This window comes from Canis lupus, chromosome 1 (assembly GCF_003254725.2).
Source record: "Canis lupus dingo isolate Sandy chromosome 1, ASM325472v2, whole genome shotgun sequence".
In the NCBI taxonomy this organism is placed as follows: Eukaryota; Metazoa; Chordata; class Mammalia; order Carnivora; family Canidae; genus Canis; species Canis lupus.
Genome location: NC_064243.1, coordinates 113,975,212 through 113,994,818, shown reverse-complemented (window position 1 = coordinate 113,994,818; position 19,607 = coordinate 113,975,212). Strand labels below are relative to the sequence as shown.

At 45.1% G+C, this 19,607-nt stretch overlaps 1 protein-coding gene across 4 annotated transcripts in view; it reads left to right on the top strand.

Moving 5' to 3' along the window:
• The window catches only part of SAMD4B (sterile alpha motif domain containing 4B), a 42,971-nt gene that overhangs the window by 2,995 nt on the left and 20,369 nt on the right, over positions 1–19,607 (top strand). For all 4 annotated transcript variants that reach the window (XM_025425037.3, XM_035703111.2, XM_049109636.1 and 1 more), the window contains one exon: positions 10,700–11,102. In XM_025425037.3, the coding sequence (XP_025280822.1) occupies positions 10,907–11,102 (196 nt within the window). In that variant the 5' untranslated portion in view covers positions 10,700–10,906. Of the gene's footprint in view, positions 1–10,699; positions 11,103–19,607 lie in introns of those variants that run through there.

Here is a 19,607-nt window from a genome sequence, read left to right as displayed (position 1 = left end):
TTCCCCTCCTTGTAAAAATTCTGGCTTCTCTCAAAGGTAACCCCACCCTCTGAGCAGTGACTTCATATTCTACCTTTGAATAGTTTCCTTTCAGATCTTCCTCAGCTCTCTCACCTTCTGGCTTCCCCTCCACACCATACGCCAGCCTTTGGTGCCTCTTTAAATTGCCATCTCCGGGACGCCTGGGTGGCTCCAAGGTTGAGTGTCTGCCTTGGGCACAGGTCGTGATCCCCGGATCAGGGATCGAGTCCCACATCGGGCTCCCTGCAGGGAGCCTGCTTCTCCTTCTGCCTGTGTCTCTGCTTCTCTCTGTGTGTCTCTCTTGAATAAATAAATAAAATCTTTTAAAAATAAAGTAAAATAAAATAAAATAAATTGCCATCTCCTTGAATACATATGTCCATCTCTAATCTTCATCTATTCCTCACCATAGGCACCCTCTTTTTAAGGTGTCTTTAGGTCTTTTCATTTTCCGTATATTACCGTCCAGAATCCTCCCTTTTATTTCATAGAGCACCACTCACCTTCTCCCTTGTAGTTTTCATGTACTTGTCCACTCACCTTCACTGGACTGCAAGTTTGGAAAGTACCGGGATGTGTTTTATTTGTCTCTGAATCCCACAAAGTGGGATCTGTCTTCTGTAAGTTTTGTAATGGGCAACTTGGGCACCCATTCTCAGTTGGCTAAGAGAATAGGCAGCTCTTCCTTCTGCATTTGGCTGGAATCTCTTTAAGTTTTTCAGATCTCACTCCCCATTCAGGTTCTGTATACCTTCCCCACTCCCTCCTGTCTTCTCTTTCTACCAAGCCCTCATTGCCTCTCCTTGTAGAAGTGGTGTCTTGCCCCTTCTACTGCCCTTTTCTTTGTGCTCATTCTTGATTCTAAGCTGCCTTAGGTCCTATTCTTGGTGATCTGCCTCACCCCATCCTGGTTGGCTTCTCAGCCTTTATAAGTCTAGGGCCTCCACAGGGTTCTCAGCTTTCTCTGAGGGATTCTATTTCTCTCTAGGGTCGAGAAGAGGAAACAGATCATAGGAGGATAAACATTGGGGCCTACCTTCAGTGAGCTCAGTACATTAAAGGGCTTGAGCAGGTACATGGGGCAGAACATGAGGTATAGATTTTAAATGCTGTGGAAATTTGGCGGTGAAAGAAGGAGCCCTTTATCTGGAAAGACTTCATGGAAAAGGTGGTATTTGAGCTCGGTGGTGTTCCATAGGAGTTGAGACAATGGTGAGTAGCCTTCCAGGCAGAGTTAACAGCTTTGTAATGGGTCAAGGCAAGAAAGCTTCCTTATTTCCCCCCCTTGACATCTCTTCTCTTCACTTAAAGGACAAAGATGAAAGAAAACAGATCTCTTCCATCTGTATTATATTTGCCAGCTGCACTTTTGTATCCCATAGAGTGACAATAACTACTGTTTATTGAGTAATTATTATTTGCCAGTCACTGTTTAAATGTTTCACGTGTATTCTCATCTCATGTTCCTCATAGGAACTCTATGAGGTAGGTAAGCTGCAATTAATCTCATTTTACAAATGATGAAATTGAGGACAGGTGGCACAAATAGACGGTCTCTGGACCCTGTCCATCCCAAGATGATAGTGCCATGAGTCATAGAGTTGGCTTTTCAGTTCAGATAGGGTTGGGTACAGTGAGGCATTATGCAGACTCTGGGACCAGACATGATTTGCACATTATCACTTACCAGTTTTGTGACGTAGCACAATTACTTAATTTCTCTAGTTCTTAGTTTCCACAACTGAAAATGAAACTAATAATGATATTTTATGTTATAGAATTATTATAAAGATTGAATTAGTTAAAACATATAAGGTATCTAGAACAATAAGTGTTTGGTGTTACCAAAAATAAATTGTAAATAAATAAATAGATAGATAGATAGATAGATAGATAGATATAGTTCACCTCAGCCAGGATTCCAAAGACATAAATGACAGAACATTAGTTGAAACTGGTTGAAATTCTCTTTCAAAAAAGAGAATTAATTGGCTTGTGTTATTAAAAAGTCCAGAGCTGGGATGGCTTCAGACATAGCTTCATCCAGAAGTTCAGACAATTTTCTCTGCCCATTTCTCCAAGGAGTTAGCTTCATCCTCAACAGGTTTTACTTTGTGATGACTAAGATGGCTTTTAGCAACCCAGGCTTACATCCTACCTCCTTAACAGCCTTAATGGAAAGAGAACCCTTTCCTGAGAGCCCCAGTTTGAAAACAATTTCTTCCGTGAATAAGTGTGAAATAATAGAAGATCTCTAGGGACATATTTGGGGCTCTGTACCCTAGAATTCTCTGTTGCTTCCTGAGGTTGCTGTGATTCCATCCAGTGATCTTTCTGAGTATTGATGGTTGTCCCCCTCCTCCCTGGTTCTCCAGCCCCAGTCATTCTCCACTTTGTGATTGTGTGGCTCCCTAGTCTGGTGACTTTCCTCAGGGAAAGGTAGTGGAATCCAGGAGTAGTGTTCAACCCTGAACCTCAGCTTTGGGTTTTCATGTCTCTGAACTTTGTGAGAGGGTTAGGTAAATTACTTTGAGTAGAGTTTTGTTTTGTTGGATTTAGTGTAAATTTGTTGAATAGAGTCTGATTGAGAGCAAGCTACAGAACAACAGTGTATACAGTATGTAAGTCTCAACTCCAGCACTTAAACAATTTATGGAGGTACTTTTCTAGGTAGTGGACATAACAGCAGTGAATGAAACAGTCAAGATCTTGGAACTCCTGGCACTCAATGTTCTGATGGGGCAGTGGAGAGGCTACATAAACAAAAGAAAAAAAAATCAGTAATATGTGCTAGGAAGAAAAGTAGTGTGAAAGAGAGGGTAGCTGTGGCCACTGTTACTCAGAGTGATCAGAATTGGCCCCTGAGGAAGTGACAATTGAGCCTGATAACCTGAAAGATGAGAAGGCACCAGTTGTGGGATGATCTTGAAGTGAGACATTCCAATCTAAGCATTGTTTTAGGTGGAGAAAGGACTTGCTGCAAGGGGGGGGGGGGGTAGGGGGGTGGATTTTTCGTAGAAACATTGAGGGTGTGCTTGCTGTGTGTCAGGTGCTATGATAGGAACTGAAAATGTAGCAGTGAATAACACAGCCACAGTCTTTCCTTCCCTCATGGATCTTACAATCTAGGCATTTCTGGAAGAGCTGCAGCCTTTGAAGAAATACCTTTCGATGGTATCAAGCCAAAAACTCCTACTGGGGAGATTAGGATGATTGGGGTACATATGAACCCAGATCTGATTGATGAGAGGGAACCAACCATATGATGATCTGGGGAAGAATATTTCAGATAGAAAGGTCAACAAGGACAAAAGCCCTGAGATGTGTTCAAGTAACAACAAGGAAACCAGTGTGAGGGAGAGGGGGCAAGGGATTAGAGAGGTTGACAGAGGCTAGATCATGTAGGGCCTTGTGAGCCATGGTAAGGAGTTTACGGTTTCATTTGAGAAACTTGGGAAGCTATTAGAGGGTTTTTAAAGCAAGACAGTGACATCATCTGATTTTTTTTTTTTTTTTTTTTAAAGAATGTTCACTGGTTTCTGCAAGGAAAACAGGGGTGAGAACGGAAGCAGGAGGTAGATAAGGGGGCATTACATTGGTCCAGGTGGAAAAGGATGGTAGCTTGAATATGGTGGTGGCAGTAAAAAATGAGAGAAATAGAAGTATTTTGGGTAATAGAGAAAACAGGACTTAATTAATGATGGGATTAGAGAAAGAGAGAGAAAGCCAGGATGATAATAGCTAACAACTCTATGAGATTAGGTACTATTATTAAACCTATTTTATGGATGAGAAAACACACAGCAAGGTGAAATCTCTTGCCCAAAGTTACACAGGTAGTAAGTAGTAGGATTCTGTTTCCAACCCAGACAGTCTGGTCCCAGAGCCACTTGAGTTTTGGAAGACAAAAAGGAGGGCATGTTTAGCCAACATTAAGAAAAAAAGAATTATCAAGACCAGATGAACAGATCTTATGGAAGAGGAAGGGGACCAAGATTTAAGAAATTCTGAGTTAGGGGCAGCCCCCGTGGTGCAGCGGTTTAGCCCTGCCTGCAGCCCGAGGTGTGATCCTGGAGACCCGGGATCGAGTCCCACATCGGGTTCCCTGCATGGAGCCTGCTTCTCCCTCTGCCTGTGTCTCTGCCTCTCTCTCTCTCTCTCTCTCTCTCTCTGTGTGTGTGTCTCTATGAATAAATAAATAAAATCTTAAAAAAAAAAAAAAATTCTGAGTTAGGGCAGCCTGGGTGGCTCAGCAGTTTAGCGCCACCTTCAGCCCAGGGCCTGATCCTGGAGATCCAGGATCCAGTCCCATGTAGGGCTCCCTGCTTGGAGCCTGCTTCTCCCTCTACCTGTATCTCTGCCCCTCCTCCCCCTCTCTGTGTCTCTCATGAAAAAAATAAATAAAATCTTTAAAAAAATCTGAGTTGTCCACAGAAAGGTGATAGTTGAATCTGTGGGAGCTGATTCCATTATCAAGTGAAAGCATGCAAATATAGAGAAAGGAAAGAGTTAAAGATGGGGTTTTAATGAGGAAGAGTCAACACATTTAAGTGTGGAATGAGTGAAAGAGAGTAATATATGGGGCAAGGGATACCAGCTTCCTTTCTAGTCCAGGGTTTCCCACAGCTTCCCAGGCTGGGCTTATCCTCCAGGAGGCCCTGCCTGGCTTCCCTCCTCTCTCTCCGTTCCCCAGGACTATTCATACAAAAGCCTCATTCTTGGCTGAGGCAATAGTATGCATATTTTGTGTACATATTTCAGGAGTTTCTGAAAATAATAGTCGGTCTTTACAAAAGAGAAGTTGAGCTCCCTTGGCATCTGACATTCTCCTGTTCTTAGGTCAGGATAGTGAATTAACCTTAGGTAACTAGCCTGTTCTGTTGTTCATGAAGTAGGAGTTCCTCAAAGGCTTAGGTGGGTGCTGTAGAAAGGTTGGGAATGGGTAGGAAGGCTGATAGGACCCCCTTATTTATCCAGAGTTACTGACATTAAAGGGTGTACCTTTTGCCCAACTTTTCTAGGCAGTGGAAGGGAACTTAGAGGAAGCTGTAACATTCTTAGGAACAAGCAAGAGTTCTAAAGCCAAATTGTCTGGCCTTGAAAATCTCAGCTCTGTGTAGTCTTAGACAAGTCAAGACAAGTGACTTGACCTTTTCTGTGTCTCGGTTTCTCCATCTGTAAAATGATGATAATATTCACATGGGGTCTAGAACATGACAAGATAGGTGATTTAGGAAGGCATGCTAAGCATCATGGTAGGTATTTTTATATACATTGTTTCATTTTATTTTTACAACAAGCTTCACTGAGGAGGAAACTGAGTTACTTCCGGAAGGTCAACACAGCAAGTAAGTATCACCGGGAGAGCCCAGGTTTCAGCCACACCTGACTCCACAGCTTGGTTTCTGAATGAGAAGAACTGACTTGCCAAGACATCTCATATCTGTGGGCCGCTTCTTGCTGTTTGAAGCTAAGGAAGGGAGCCTAGTGAGCAGTTTTTCCTCGAACCTCTTAGCCAGTTTTGGCTTCATTTCCTGCCCTCCAGGGTTGGTTCCAAAGAAGGTTACTTGATCCCTTAGAGACCAAATATGGCAGCAGTAATGTTGGACTGTTTGAGAAGTTTTTGCCATTGGGGTTCCCCTCTACTGTCTTTCCTCAAAGGCAGGGAGACCAGAGCAGTGGTGAATTCTGTTTTTGTATGGGAGCAATCACGGCTTTTCCAATTCAAGTGATAGAAACACAACTCAGATTAGCCTCAGCCAAAAAGGAATTTATTGGTCCATATAACTGAGAAGTTGGGTAAGGAGACTTCAAGCTAGCTGGATTTGATCCAGGTCTTCAGATGTGAATAGATCTCCCTCTTTGTCCTTTCATCTCTTGACTCTGCTTTTATCTGTGTTAGCTTCATTCTGAGACAGGCTCTCACTGTGAGGTGGCAGAAGTGGCAGCCAATAACATCAGATGTTGCATAATCCGAGCAATCCTAATGAAAAACTTACTTTCCCCAGTAGTTCCAGCAGGAATCCAGTGAAGACTTTCCTTAGCCAGTAGATTTTCTGTGTCTACTCCTGGAGCCAAGGAAGACAGTTAATTTTCCAATGGTACCAGAAGATAGGAGTGGATGTTTGGCAAGCAGATCCACCAGAATCCACTAAAGTCCCTTGGAATAGACAGTGCTGATGCCTCTTTTGGCCCATCACGAACCCAGGTCTTCCCTTCTCATTGCTGCCAAGCACCCAGAACAGGAGGTAGCTGAGGACCTTGGGCTCTTCGATGGAAGAAGGCCATTTACAGCCCTCCTCTCCCGTCATCATCCAGACCAAACACCCAGCATCCTTCTCCTGTCCTAAAAGTGACTTTCTCTAAAGCCCCCAGTATTTACTGAGGATTGTCAGAGCTACTGTTGGGCATTAAATCCTCTCTGCCAGTCATGTTTTGAGGGGCTTGAAGATCTAAGCCAGAGGCCTGAGGAAAGGATAGTTAGCAGGCTTCTTGTCTTTTCCCAGTTTGTGTCCATCTGGTCCAAGGATGGTAGACCACAGGCTTTGTTTATTCCTTATAGTGGTTCGTTGTTGCTGTTTTCACATAAATTTGTTTCCAATGTTTAAAAATAGGGGAATTTTAGGGGATCCCTGGGTGCTCAGCGGTTTAGCGCCTGTCTTTGGCCCAGGGTGTGATCCTGGAGTCCTGGGATTGAGTCCCGCATCAGGCTCCCTGCATGGAGCCTGATTCTCCCTCTTCCTGTGTCTCTGCCTGCTTCTCTCTCTCTCTCTCTCTCTCTCTTTTTCTCTCTCCTCTCTCTCTCTCATGAATGAATAAATAAAATCTTTAATAAAAATAAAAATAGGGGAAAAATAAAAAATAAAAATAGGGGGATTTTATTTAAAAATCCAAATTCTGGTTCTTCTTTAAAAAAAAAAAAATCTAAACCCTAACAATACTGGACCCACATTCCCACATGGCAGCAGCTGATTACAGCTAAAATAAGTAACTTCCCTCTTCAGACAATGTATGTGCTTTTCAACTCCCCATAGTTCTCATCAGCCTGCTTTATTAAAAACCTGACTTTTATCAAGTGTCATGTTGGGGACCCTGCTCTGTCCCACAGCTTTGCCTATAGCGTTTGGTTTGGCAAAGAAGCTAGTCAGCAGCTTATTTGGGGGGCACAGAGTTGTTGCTTAGGAAGAGTAACAACCCAGTAAAAGTTTATGGGAATGAGTGCACAACTTTGGTCTGTTTGTGGATTTGGTCATCTTTTTGCCGTAAATGCTGTTGGCATATCAAACCTCTCGTCACAAATGTTCTCTCTGAAATAGTAACATGTCCTTCTATCTTATGAGTTGCCACCCAGTGAAGGAATCCCTCCCACTCCCAAGGGATGTTCATCTAGCCTCCACTTGACCACTTCCAGCAGCCAGGGAGCTTATTACCTCCTCACATGGCAGCCAGTTCCATTCTTGGACAGCTATATTATTTTAAAATTCTTCCTTATGTTGAGGCAGCTGCTGTCTCCTTGGGGCTGAAAGCCACAAAATGCTGGAGCTGGGAAGGGAAACTGATTTTTTCAGGCATGTGAACTACCACTCATCCATCCTGCATCCAGGACAAACATTGATAATCAATCACAGTGTTCTTTCTCACTGAGCCAGAAAGTAGAATGCAACCTTAAAACTTTTTTTAATAAAATTCTTTAAAAATTATAAAAATAATATGTGTTTACTTACAACTAGCAAAATGCTACAAAATATCAAACACTATGTATAGTTCTGTTATGTTTTATATATTCTGCTATCAGGATCAAGCATGTTTTTAATAGCTATACAATATCCCATTGTGTGAAACGTGCCCCCAATTTATTAATCATTGCCCTTTTTTAAAAATTTTTTAAAATTTTTATTTATTTATGATAGTCATACAGAGAGAGAGAGAGAGAGAGAGAGAGGCAGAGACATAGGGAGAGGGAGAAGCAGGCTCCATGCACCGGGAGCCCGACGTGGGATTTGATCCCGGGTCTCCAGGATTGCGCCCTGGGCCAAAGGCAGGCGCTAAACCACTGCGCCACCCAGGGTTCCCAATCATTGCCCTTTGATGAGTATTCCTATTCCTTCATTTCTTGAGGATCCTTCTCACCACAATGCCGCAAGCAGCCACTACCAATCGTTTGGAGTTAGCCTGTGAGGTAAAACCCATTTGTTGTGTCTGATCCTGTCTAACTCCTTATCTTACATATTACAGAGAAGGGAAGCAGAGTAGCTCAAAGATTAAAGTGAATCAGTGTGTGGAGCAAGACTAGAACTGAATTTTCTTGACTCTCAATATCTCCCATGTCACCTCTCACTTATTCCCTTGTTCTCCTCTGGAGTAAAAAAAAAAAAAAAACAAATCTAATTCCTCTTCTGTGTGCTACCCTTTCATATTCAAAGTCAGTTATGTCATTCCTTCTGAGTTTTCTCTTCCCCTGGGGAAATTTCCTCAGTGCCTTCAAATTTTTCTCTTAGGACAAGGTTTCTAAATCTGTTTATCATCCTGTGGGCCATTCCTCCTATCTTCTTCTCACCTTGAGGCTGTAGAAATCCCAAGTGTGGCTTCCATGCTCTTCACCTTTATTCATTGTTTCAACAGATACATGTTGAGCATCATCTATGTGCCAGTCACTGTTCTGGCACTGGGTGACCATATAGCTTGCTTTTTGATGGAAGGAGAAACAACAAACATAAATAAGATGAGACCTGAGGGTGTCGAATTATATAGAACAAATATCATTAGTGTGACATTCCTTAGATTGGATGATCAGGGAAGCTCTCTCAGAGGAAATAACATTTAGCTGAGACCTGAGTGACAAGTAGGGGCCAACCATAAGTAGATCTGGGGGAAGAGAATTCCCCCAGTGAAAAAGAAAACTTGGAACAAGATGAGGTTGGAGGGGGCACAGGAGTCTTGCAAGGCCCTGTAGGTCAAGATACATTCAGGTTTAGTTTAGGTTTTATTTAAGTGCAATGGGAAGTCATTGGAGGATTTAAGCCAGGAGGCAACATTTGATTTCCTTTTAAAAAATTTTTGGAAAAAAAAAAAATTTTTTTTTTTTTTTTTTTTTTTGAGGGGAGGCGCCTGGGTGGCTCAGTGGTTGAGCATCTGCCTTTGGCTCAGGTCATGATCCTGGAGTCCTAGAATCGAGTCCCACATCAGGCTCCCTTGCAGGAAGCTTGCTTCTCTCTCTGCTTATGTTTCTGCCTCTCTGTGTGTGTCTTTCATGAATAAATAAATAAAATCTTCAAAAAAAAAATAAAAATATTTTTGGGGGCATCTGGCTGGCTCAACTATCTGGAAGAGTGTACAAATCTTGATCTCAGGGTCATGAGTTCAAGCCCTGTGTTGGGTGTAAGGATTAATGAAAATAAACTTTAAAAAAAAGTTTGCCCTGTTTAAGTATCCCACAGAGATCTGCCAGGTAAGTCACATGCATCATCAGATACACCAAACAGCCCTCTTCAGCAAGAGCATGGAAGTTCAGGGAGATGGTAGTAGTTCCCTAAGACCTGAACCCAGCAGGTTCAGTGGGTCTTTGTGTGGAGTTCTCAGTCCTTTGACAGCCAGAGGGAGATGGAGCCAAATGTGGTTTGGGGATAGAGCCAAGGCACTGGTTGCAAGAGAGACAGGGAAATGTGAGTGGAGACCTGGAGCTCAAGACGCTTAGAAAAAGGCTTCAGAGTAGTGTCCAGAAATCAGTCAACTAAAGAATAGGTCTGTTGTCTGCCCAGTTAACACAACTCCTGTATAGTTCCTGTCTTAAGAGAGGAATTTGGACACTACTTGGGAGTTTTTTTACTTTGGATGTGACCCTTCTCAGGTTGGCATCCTCTGTGCTGTTAGGAGCCTGGCTGACAGTCTGGCATCTTTGGAAGCCAAGGGGACCTCCTAACCCAGGGGGCTTGGGCCAGGAGTAGCCTTCAGGGGAATGAAGAAGAGGTCTGGGGAGACTCACCTCAGAGCAGAGAAGAGTGAGATCTTAGAGAGCACAGCTGCACCTTTTCCAGAGTGAAAGGAGGTGAGATTCCCCCAGCCTGTTGAAGATCTTTGAAAAAGCTTTTGTGCATGTCCTTACCTTTGGGCACTGAGGAAGTTACTGATCAGTTAGCTATTTGCATACTCTTGATCTCCACTGGAGTTACCACCCCATCATCCACTTACATCTTAGCTTTGTGAGTCTTAGATTGAAATAATATAAACTCTATGGTGTCCTCTTAGCAGGTGAGCAGTCACTCTTTTCCACTCTCAGAACGGGTGGCCAGAGATCAGTACGGTCAAGGCATGTGCTGGAGGTCACATGTCACCTGGGACCAGGTCTCCATTAACTCAGATCTTTTTCTATAATGTACAGTCTCTTCTGTTTCCCATTTCTGGAAAATCCTACCAACTTCGTCTGCTTCCTTTAGCCCTATAATAGCCAGGCCCTCTGAGCAGCATCTTCTTAGTCTCTCTGAGTCCTAATCAAGCCTTTTCTCTGGATCTGGAGACTAGAAGGAAAATGAGTTTAGTATCTGGTAGTGGCTTCATCTTTTTCCCCAGGGGCTCAGCAGAGCAGATACTCTGAGAGAAGCCTCCTTATCACCTCAACCCACACTAACCAGGCCAGCTCCAGCCTTTTCATTCTGTCTGACCCCCTTGCTTCCTTTTCTAGGAGCCTGGAGAGGTGTGGCTGGACCAAGACCTCCCCCGATGTGAGCAGGTTTCCTCCTCCCCCCACTGCCCGTTGCCAACACGCCAGGGAACATCCTCAAGCCCTGGCCCTCAGGGGAGAGGTAACAGGAGCCCCGAGCCGAGACCATGTGACGGCGCTGGCCCTCGCCACCGCCGTCCCCCCCACCCTGGCCCTAGGCCCGGCACCATGATGTTCCGAGACCAGGTGGGCATCCTCGCTGGCTGGTTCAAGGGCTGGAATGAGTGTGAGCAGACAGTGGCCCTGCTGTCACTTCTGAAGCGGGTTACTCGCACCCAGGCCCGCTTCCTGCAGCTCTGCCTGGAGCACTCACTGGCGGACTGCAATGACATCCACCTGCTGGAGTCGGAGGCCAACAGTGCTGGTGAGTCTCCACCCCTAGAGACAAGCACAGTGAAAGGGAGACCTGGAATGAGCAGATGTCAGAGGGCTGAGGAGGCCCACCCCCACAATGGTGCTGAGAAATGTGGAATGGTGGGTTATTGGGGAGGTCAGTATGAACTGGAAACAACCCATAGCAGAGGAAAAATTCTATAGGGTAGCCTATCTATGTGACAGAGGAGGAGACTAAAGTCATTACCTATGGAAGGGGGTTGGAAGCTGAGCAAATGATTCATTTCTCAAGCTGTAAGACACCAGAGCTAGGAGGAAATTTTAGAATTCTTCCAAAATGTATGTATGTACATGTATTTATGTATTTTAGAATTCTTCTAAAACTTTACTCCCAAAGGTAAGTTGGACTTAAGGCATAAATAGCTTCAAGAGAGTTTTGAATTTAGATATAATCCATATCTGTTCCGTAAGCACTCAGTAGAGAGGTACTGAGGTTGGTGTTGGGATGGCTGAGCTAGGCTTCTCTAGAACCATCTGTCCCAAGAGACCCAGTCATAGACAAGAGTCAGGCCAGAGAACCCTCTCAGGGGACACTGCTGAAGCCATTCTGGTGTCTAGGCCTCCACAGGGCTGGTTGAAGAGTTCTTGACCTCAGCGATGGGTGAGAGAACTGGAGGCCAAAGAAGGCAAGTCACGTGTACCTGAAAGCTACCAGAAGGGGACCCAGGGGCTCTGTGTCAGGGCATCCAAATCCTTCCCACCTTCTTCCCCATGATAATAGTTCATATTGAGCCCTTAAAACAAGCCAAGTACTGGCTTTACTTGTATTTTAACTTTGAAAGTAGTCTTTGGTGGCTCTAGAGTTAGACTGTTTAAATCCCAGTTCTGTCTTTTGTGATATAATGAAATAATCTTTCTGAGCCTTGGTTTCTTCATCTTTAAAATCAATACATTAACTATGCTTACCTTCTAGGGTAGTTGTGAGCTCTGAGAAGAGTACCTGTCATATAGTAAACGCTCAAAAATGTAAATTTTTGTTGTCAGTAACTGATTTAGTCCTCACAACAACCCCATGAAATGTTGTTATCCCCATTTTATAGGTGAGGAAATCCACGTGGGCTGCTAAGATTGGGACTGGGGAGCCACAGAGTTGCCTGGCTTCCCTTATCTCCCCAGGTCCATCTGCCTTTCGTAACAGTCACCTATATTTCTCTGAATTTTTATGTATAAGTCACTGAAGCATCATAGTTATAGGATGATATGGCTCCTTGGGCCAGGAGTCACATTAGTTTAAGTCCCTCACTAGAGGACGGTGAAAGCAAGAACCTAGCAAGGCTGTGGAAGGCTCAGAGCTCAGCAACTTCACATTCCCCCTCACTCCCCGCCAGGGAAGACACCTCTCTGCTCTCTAGCATCAAGAGCAAGAGCTCTTGGTTGTGATATGGCTCTGCCCCCAAAGTAGAACTCCTTTGGAGCAGGCCATTGTCTTACACAGCTTTGGCATACATCCTTAACCACCCCATCCTGAGCTAGCAGTTGCATGTGTACTGGGTGCCAATTTCGTCTGTATATCAGAACCACCAGTAGTGTTTATTCTGTTTTTTTTATTAGAGCATGTTTAATTTTAGTGTTTATTTTCAAGACTTGTAAAATCCAACTGTATGAAAGGTAAAAAGCAAGGTCTCCTCCCTTCCATACTTCCATATTGCCAGCTTGTGTATGTTTTGTGAGATAATCTGTATGTGTTTAAGTACACACATATTCTCCCTTCAGCTGCTTCATTGTTTTGGTCATTTTAATACATAGAGCAGAACACTGTGCATACTAATCAATTTCACTTAATGTAAGTTGAAGATTTCATATTCAGGATGTATATGTGTATGTATATTTCATTGTTAGTGGCTGCATTAAAGCTAGAATAGGTAATATTTATGGAGCCCTACCTGGGTATCCAGCAAAGTTTTATCTTTATTACTCATTTGACCCTCACAACAGCTCTGTAAGGTAGGTCTTATTGTTCTTTCATTTCATTGATGAGACTGAGTTCTGGAGAGGTTTAGTGACTTGCCTGGGTCATACAACTGGTCAGAGGTGGAACTGGAATTTGACTTTAGAGCTCTTACTCTTGATCAGTAAGCTCTACCATATGGTATGTTTGGTCTTGCTCTTACAAACAGTGCTGTAATCAGTACTCTTTAAGCATCTCTAGGAGAAATTCCTAGAATTCTGTGGAACTGCTAGTTCGAAGTGATATGCGTTTAAAATACTCCTTAGAGACACTTAGGTGGCTCAGTCAATTAAGCCTCTGACTGGATTTCAACCCCGGTTATGATGTCAGGGTGGTGAGATTGAGCCCCATGTTGGGCTCTATGCTCAGCACAGAGTCTGCTCCTCCCCCTGCTCACCTGCGCACAAGGGTGTATGTGCGCCCCCTTCCTCAAACAAACAAACTCTCTTTAAAAATAAATAAATATTCTCTTTTATCACATTGCCTTGAAAGACATGGTACACTTTATACCAAGAACTGAGGCCCAACCCAGGTAGTTTGCTTTGGGATTTGGGGAGTAATGCCTCGCTAGGGTTGAGAATTGATAAGGAATAAATTCACTGGTGAATGAAAATATGAAGTAAGGTTTTCAGCCATAGCTCCATGTCAGATGGTGAGAATATTACAAGCTGGTACTTAGATGGAGAGGTAGGGAAAACTTAGAATGAGAGAAGCGAAAGGAGGATGATGGTGCATATTAGAGTCGGCAAGTAGCATGCCAGGAGTAGAACAGAGCATGCCTGGAGAGAGAAGTGATCACAGAGGTAAATTCTATAGAGCCTTGAATGCCTCTTTCATAATAGACAGGGGGGCTCCAAGACCAAGGAGCCCTGTGTCACCTGCCTTGGTCCCACCAGCAAGTAGAACAGCCTCCTTGCCTTATTTGTGAAGGAGGAAGCTACTTCCAAGGCCTAGAGGCCTGCCTTGTGGGAAAAACTATGCACCCTCTGACTTTTTCCTCTTCCTTTGTTCATCATGGCCTTCCCATTCCCTTGTTTCCCAAACTTGCATCACCATCCACCTCATCTGGGGGGTAGTGACTGTTAAAATCCAGTCCCTTCCCTACCACCAGCCAGACCCAAGTCAGAATCCTGAGGGGATGGGCCTGGGAACACAAACCTAGGTTCTGCTGACTAGGCAGTTTGAGAGTTGATATCCTGCTGGATGATTCATTTGGCATGGGACTTAAGAATAAGAATCAGGACATCCAGAGTTCTAGATCCATCTCTGCCACTAACACCTCTCGTGTGTTGGACCTGCTCCACCCCACTTGAGCCTGAGGATCCATATCTGAAGAGTGAGAGGGTTCTAGATACTCTCCAAGCGCCTCTTGGGTTCTGAAATGACACACCAAAGAAGGTAGAGCCATAGCCAAGTATATTACTTGTTTTGGAGCCCAGTACATTCTTCTAAAAAAATAGTTCTTAATATTTTAGGAGATGGACATCTCAGAGAATCTGTTCCCCCCACCACCACCAAGATGTACACTTACTCCACAGATCAAATCCTGAATTCAGTTGGTACACCAATCCCCAGGGAAGAGTTGCCTCTTATAGGATCTAAAACTCTAGCTTTTTAGATTCCTTCAGACCAGGGTGGCTGAACAGTGAGGCAGATCCTCTGCTATTTTCTGGGTTTGTACTCTGTGTCCCAACCACTCAGCCCTGCCATTTCCTTCAGTTCTCCCACGGGGACCCTGGGTCCACACTTGGGTCAGAGCTGCCCACTGCCCTTCTTTCTCCTCAGGAAGGTCAGGGAGTGCAGAGGGCTTGATCTAGGCAAGTGGGTCCCAACCCAGGCTTCATGTCAGAATCACTTAAGGACTTTATAAAAATAATCTGAGGCCTGGGTCTTATCCCCAGCAAGTCTGATATTTTTTAAGCTCTCTAGTTGGCTCTTGTGTGCATCCAGTAGAGAACCACTTGTCTTAACACTGATACTGATTCTGGGTGGGCCTGGGAAGCTGGTGAGGGTATGCAGCCTACTGGGAGTGGGGAGTTGGGGCTGTGGAAGGGGGATCTGGTCTGGGCTATTCTTTCCTCTTAAGCAACTGGAAGGATTTAGGGAAGTCCCCCAGCTCAGGCAGCCAGTATTGGTTTCATGGAAGCAGAATCTGAAACAATACCCAGGAAGAGAAAAACAGTACCCTACGGGTCTCTGGAACAGGGAAAGAGAGACTTCAGCTTTCCTTTTGCTGTCTTCCCTATTCCCTTTCCAGTGCTATGTTCCCTGCCTGTTTGGATCTATAACAGTAATCCTGGCTCCTTCTTTCCCCCTATGCTGACTTGGACCAAAAGGGTAGAGCCAGGGAAGCTGAAATCCCCTTCCCTCCCTGTTCCTTCAGCTTCCTGGGCCACATTTCCTGCATTTCTTTCCTCCTCCTGTCCTCTGAGTCAGAGTCCCTGTATCCAGCAGGTTTAAACTCCTCCCTCTCTGGCTCACTGAATCTGGGTGGGGAAACTGAGGTCAGGAGGGGGCCGAGGCTGAATGAGTCACCAGAGCTCAGCTCTCATGTCTCCACCCTCCCCTTTCAAGCTCTACTAACACAGTTCATCAAACAAAAATGTGAGCCCCCTGGCCCTCCCCCTTGTTTGTGCGAGCTGGGGTGAGGTAGAGAAGGGCGTGTTTGCAGCCAAACCCCAGCCCCTGTGACGAGTGCCTGAGGCTGCCACGATTGTTGCAACAGCCCAGCACATAAAAATGGATTTGCTCTTATGGCAGTCTCCAAGATATATTTGGCTCCTATGATTTTCCAGGACCCAGGGTCATGACGTACTTCTCTCTGGTCACCTGGCTAAGGAGGGTAATCATGGACAGTCTCTCTGGTCCTCTCCATGCCTGCAGAATCCAGGTTTGCAGCTTGGGGAGAAGCAGCCATTGGCATCATGGCATTCCCCAGCCCCCTCCCCCATCCGCCCACCTCCAGCATTTCATCATTGCTTATTGTGCCTCTAGCTCAAAGGAACCAGAGACATGTCTGTTTTTGGTAAATAACTGCATGAAAATCCCCACCCCTGTTGGGAATCTTAAGGGGGAGTCCCAGATGTGCCCTTCTATGTTAACTGCTCCCCACAGCCCCAAAACAATGTGGGCTCTAGATCTTCAACCAGAAGCAATGGCACTAATAGTTAAAATGCATGAAGTACTTAACACATGTCAGGTGCTTTGTACAACTGTCCCATTGAATCTTTACAACAACCCTGTGACATAGGGTTTTTACTACCCTTGCTATACAGAAGAGACCCGGTTCAGAGAAGTTAAAGGACTGGTCAACAGTTATGTTGAGCTAGGTCATAGAAGCAGAGGTAGATTTTGAATCCAGGCAAGTTTCCCTTTTGAACCTGTGCTCTTACTGTGTATACTCTGCTAGGACATGAGACAGGGTTACCTGAGGTCAGGGGATCCTCGAGAGGGCACATTATACACATATAGATACCACTACTTTCCAGGAGACCATCTGGGTTCAATTGTGCAGGTATTCATTGGGCCCCTGCTGTGCCTCAACTCTGGGCCAGACTTTACTGATCTGAGCAGGAAACAAAGTTTCATCCCCACCCGTCATCTGCAGCCCCAGCTGGGCTCACCCCAAGGGGCCTGAGGCTGCGCAAATTCCTTGGACCAGTTCCAGTGCTCACTGATGCTTCCCAGTCATGGGAGGCCCGCCCTCCCCACCGCACCGCTGCACAGACACATGAACACACATTTCCCCAGGGTCAGCCTCCAGTCGTCCAAAACCACTCTCTCCTTTCTCCATAGTAGAACAAGGTCCTTCATTGAGCCCAACCCTTGGGGCTGTTCTGTCACGTCCCCTGGCAGTACCAGAGGAGAAGCTGTGTCCTGTAGCCCTGGGGTCCTGGCAGTATTCTGGGGTGGGGGAGGGACTAGACAAGGCTTCTCTCTGTCCCAGATGCCTCTGGCTACCCTTTAAGGCCTAAACAACAGCAATTGAGAACATCAGGGTAGGGCTGGTAGGGGGTAGGCTGACTGCTGGAGAAAGGAGAAAAACACCAATCACTGAGTCACATAGTAAGTGCTTACTGTGGGCAGACTGTCAGGTGCTTTACGTGCATTGTCTCCCTAAATCCTCTCAGCCCTCTAATCCCCCTTTTGCAGAGGAGGAAGCATATTGCCCAGGCAACTGTATAACGCAGCTCAGATGCAAGTCTTTGACTTTCTGTCCCTAATCTTCATCACTGTATTTCTTCTTCCTTCTCATCAAGAGCAAAAAAACTCTGGGATTAAGTCAGGAAAATGGGGTACCAGGATGTTCGTTCCTTTGTGATTGAGTGCCAGATGGAGGTAGGAGGGTGGGAAAGGTGAAGGCTTCCTGATGTCAGGAAGGCCTGTCCTACCTTGGAAACATCCTTAGATATTGAGATGACCTAAAAGTCAGCCTTGTAGTCATGGGAAGCTGATTCAAGAGAAGATTGAGGAGATGAGGTTTCCTAACCTTGAGTGGCAGGTCCTGCTTGAGATCTGGAAAGCCAGGGACGGTGAAGGGGTGAAGAACAAGATACTTGGCATTGGAGAACTAGTATAATGTTGTGGGTAAAAGTTCCCCCCACTTCCAGAGGTTGACAGACCTGGGTTCAGTTCTTGGTCTGTCGCTTTGGGGAAGTGATTCCACCTCCTGAAGTCTAGTCCCTCATGTATAAGTTGGGGATGTTAAAAGAGGGTTGAGGTGAGGTTCTTAGCACAGTGTGACATATAGTCATGCTCAATGACATATTGACATATAGTAAATGCTCAATAAATGCTACCTGTTACTACTATTACTGTGTAATATTACTGTTCTATTTTGGCCAATACTATGGGCATAACAGGAATTGATGACTTTGCATTAATGGATGAATCCATGGGCACTTGAACAGAGCTTCTCTAGATAGCTTAGAGCAGAAAGTCCCAGGCCAAGAGAATGTGAAGTTATATGGCCAGGAGTTAGGAGTTGTGTGTAATTCATTTTCTTAGAGCTACAGATTTAAGCAGAATTAGAAATTTATGTGAACTTCTAGACCATAGATTTCCACACAGGTCATTAAGAGAAAGAGATGGGGACACGGATGCCTGGATGGCTCAGCGGTTGAGCCATCTGCCTTTGGCTCAGGGCATGATCCCAGAGTCCCAGGATCAAGTCCCGCATCAGGTTTCCTGCATGGACCCTGCTTCTGCCTGTCTCTGCCTCTCTCTCTCTCCCTCTCCCTCTGTGTCTCTCATGAATAAATAAAATCTTTAAAAAAAAAAAAAAAAGTGTGAACAGGTATTTCTCACGGTTTCATGCAAGGCTCCCTGTAAGAGGAGACCAGTGGCCCTTGGAATCTTAAGCCTTTAGGAAGTTGGGTCGAGACACAGTCAGACGCACAGGGATCCATATCAGGCCTCACTGGAAATCTATAGATGCCTAGAATTCTGAGGCTCTCTACATATGTCCGTTCCTCTCCATTTCCAGGACCAGGAGTGGGCATGTGGCTTTAGAGTCTCTGTAGGTAGGACGCCTGGGTGGCTCAGCGGTTGAGCATCTGACTTTGCCTCAGGGCGTGATCCTGGAGTCCTGGGATCAAGTCCCACATTGGGCTACGTGCATGGAGCCTGCTTCTCCCTCTGCCTAATATCTCTGCCTCTCTGTGTCTCTCAAGAATAAATAAAAATAAATAAAATATTAAAAAAAAAATCTCTGTGGGTATTTGAAAAGAAGGAGCCACGGTAAGATATAATAACCGTGATGTTAGATAGGGCAGCTAATATTTGCTGAGGACTTTGTGTTATGGTCTCACTTAATTCCTAGTAGCTCTGCTAGGTAGGAATGATTCTGACCCACACTCGACAGAGAAAGTAAAGCTCAGTGAAGTTACCACATTTGCCCAGAGTAACATAAGTGGGCGAGGTGGGAATAAGCCACATCTCTGCCTGTTCTTTTTCATCACTCACCCCTCTGAGGTCCTAGCTCTGTCAAGTTAGAGCCAGCTCCTTTTCCCCTTCCCAGGACCTTACCAATAGCCCAGTAGCTCATCTCTCAGAACACCCTTATTTGCGAATCGTCATCCTGGCTAAGAGTCTGAGCTCACTTGCCTAGTGTGGAGGATGTAGTTGGTCCCAGTCCTTGATCATTATCTCTTTTCTCAAGTATTGGTATTCTTTGTCCCTTTCCTTTGCCTTGTCGGCATTTTCTCCCATCCTCCACTCCATTGAAGTGGTAACAAGGTTTTCAAGGAGGATAGTCAGACCTGTAAGGGTTCCTTCCCAAGGCCTCCTTTATGTGGCCAAGTCTTGGGGAGTACCCTTCTGGATCAGCAGGTGCAACCTGGCTCATCTCTACAGAGAGACTTAGGCTCTTACACTGTGGGATGGAAAAAAGACATCACAGATCACTATGGCATGGAGCAGCAGGGAGGCTTCCCAGATGAGGGCAGATTTAGGCAGTCCATTAAAAGATCTAGAATTTGGATGGCAGAAAGAAGACTGTTGCAGGCTCAAGCCTTGGATCTCAGAGTG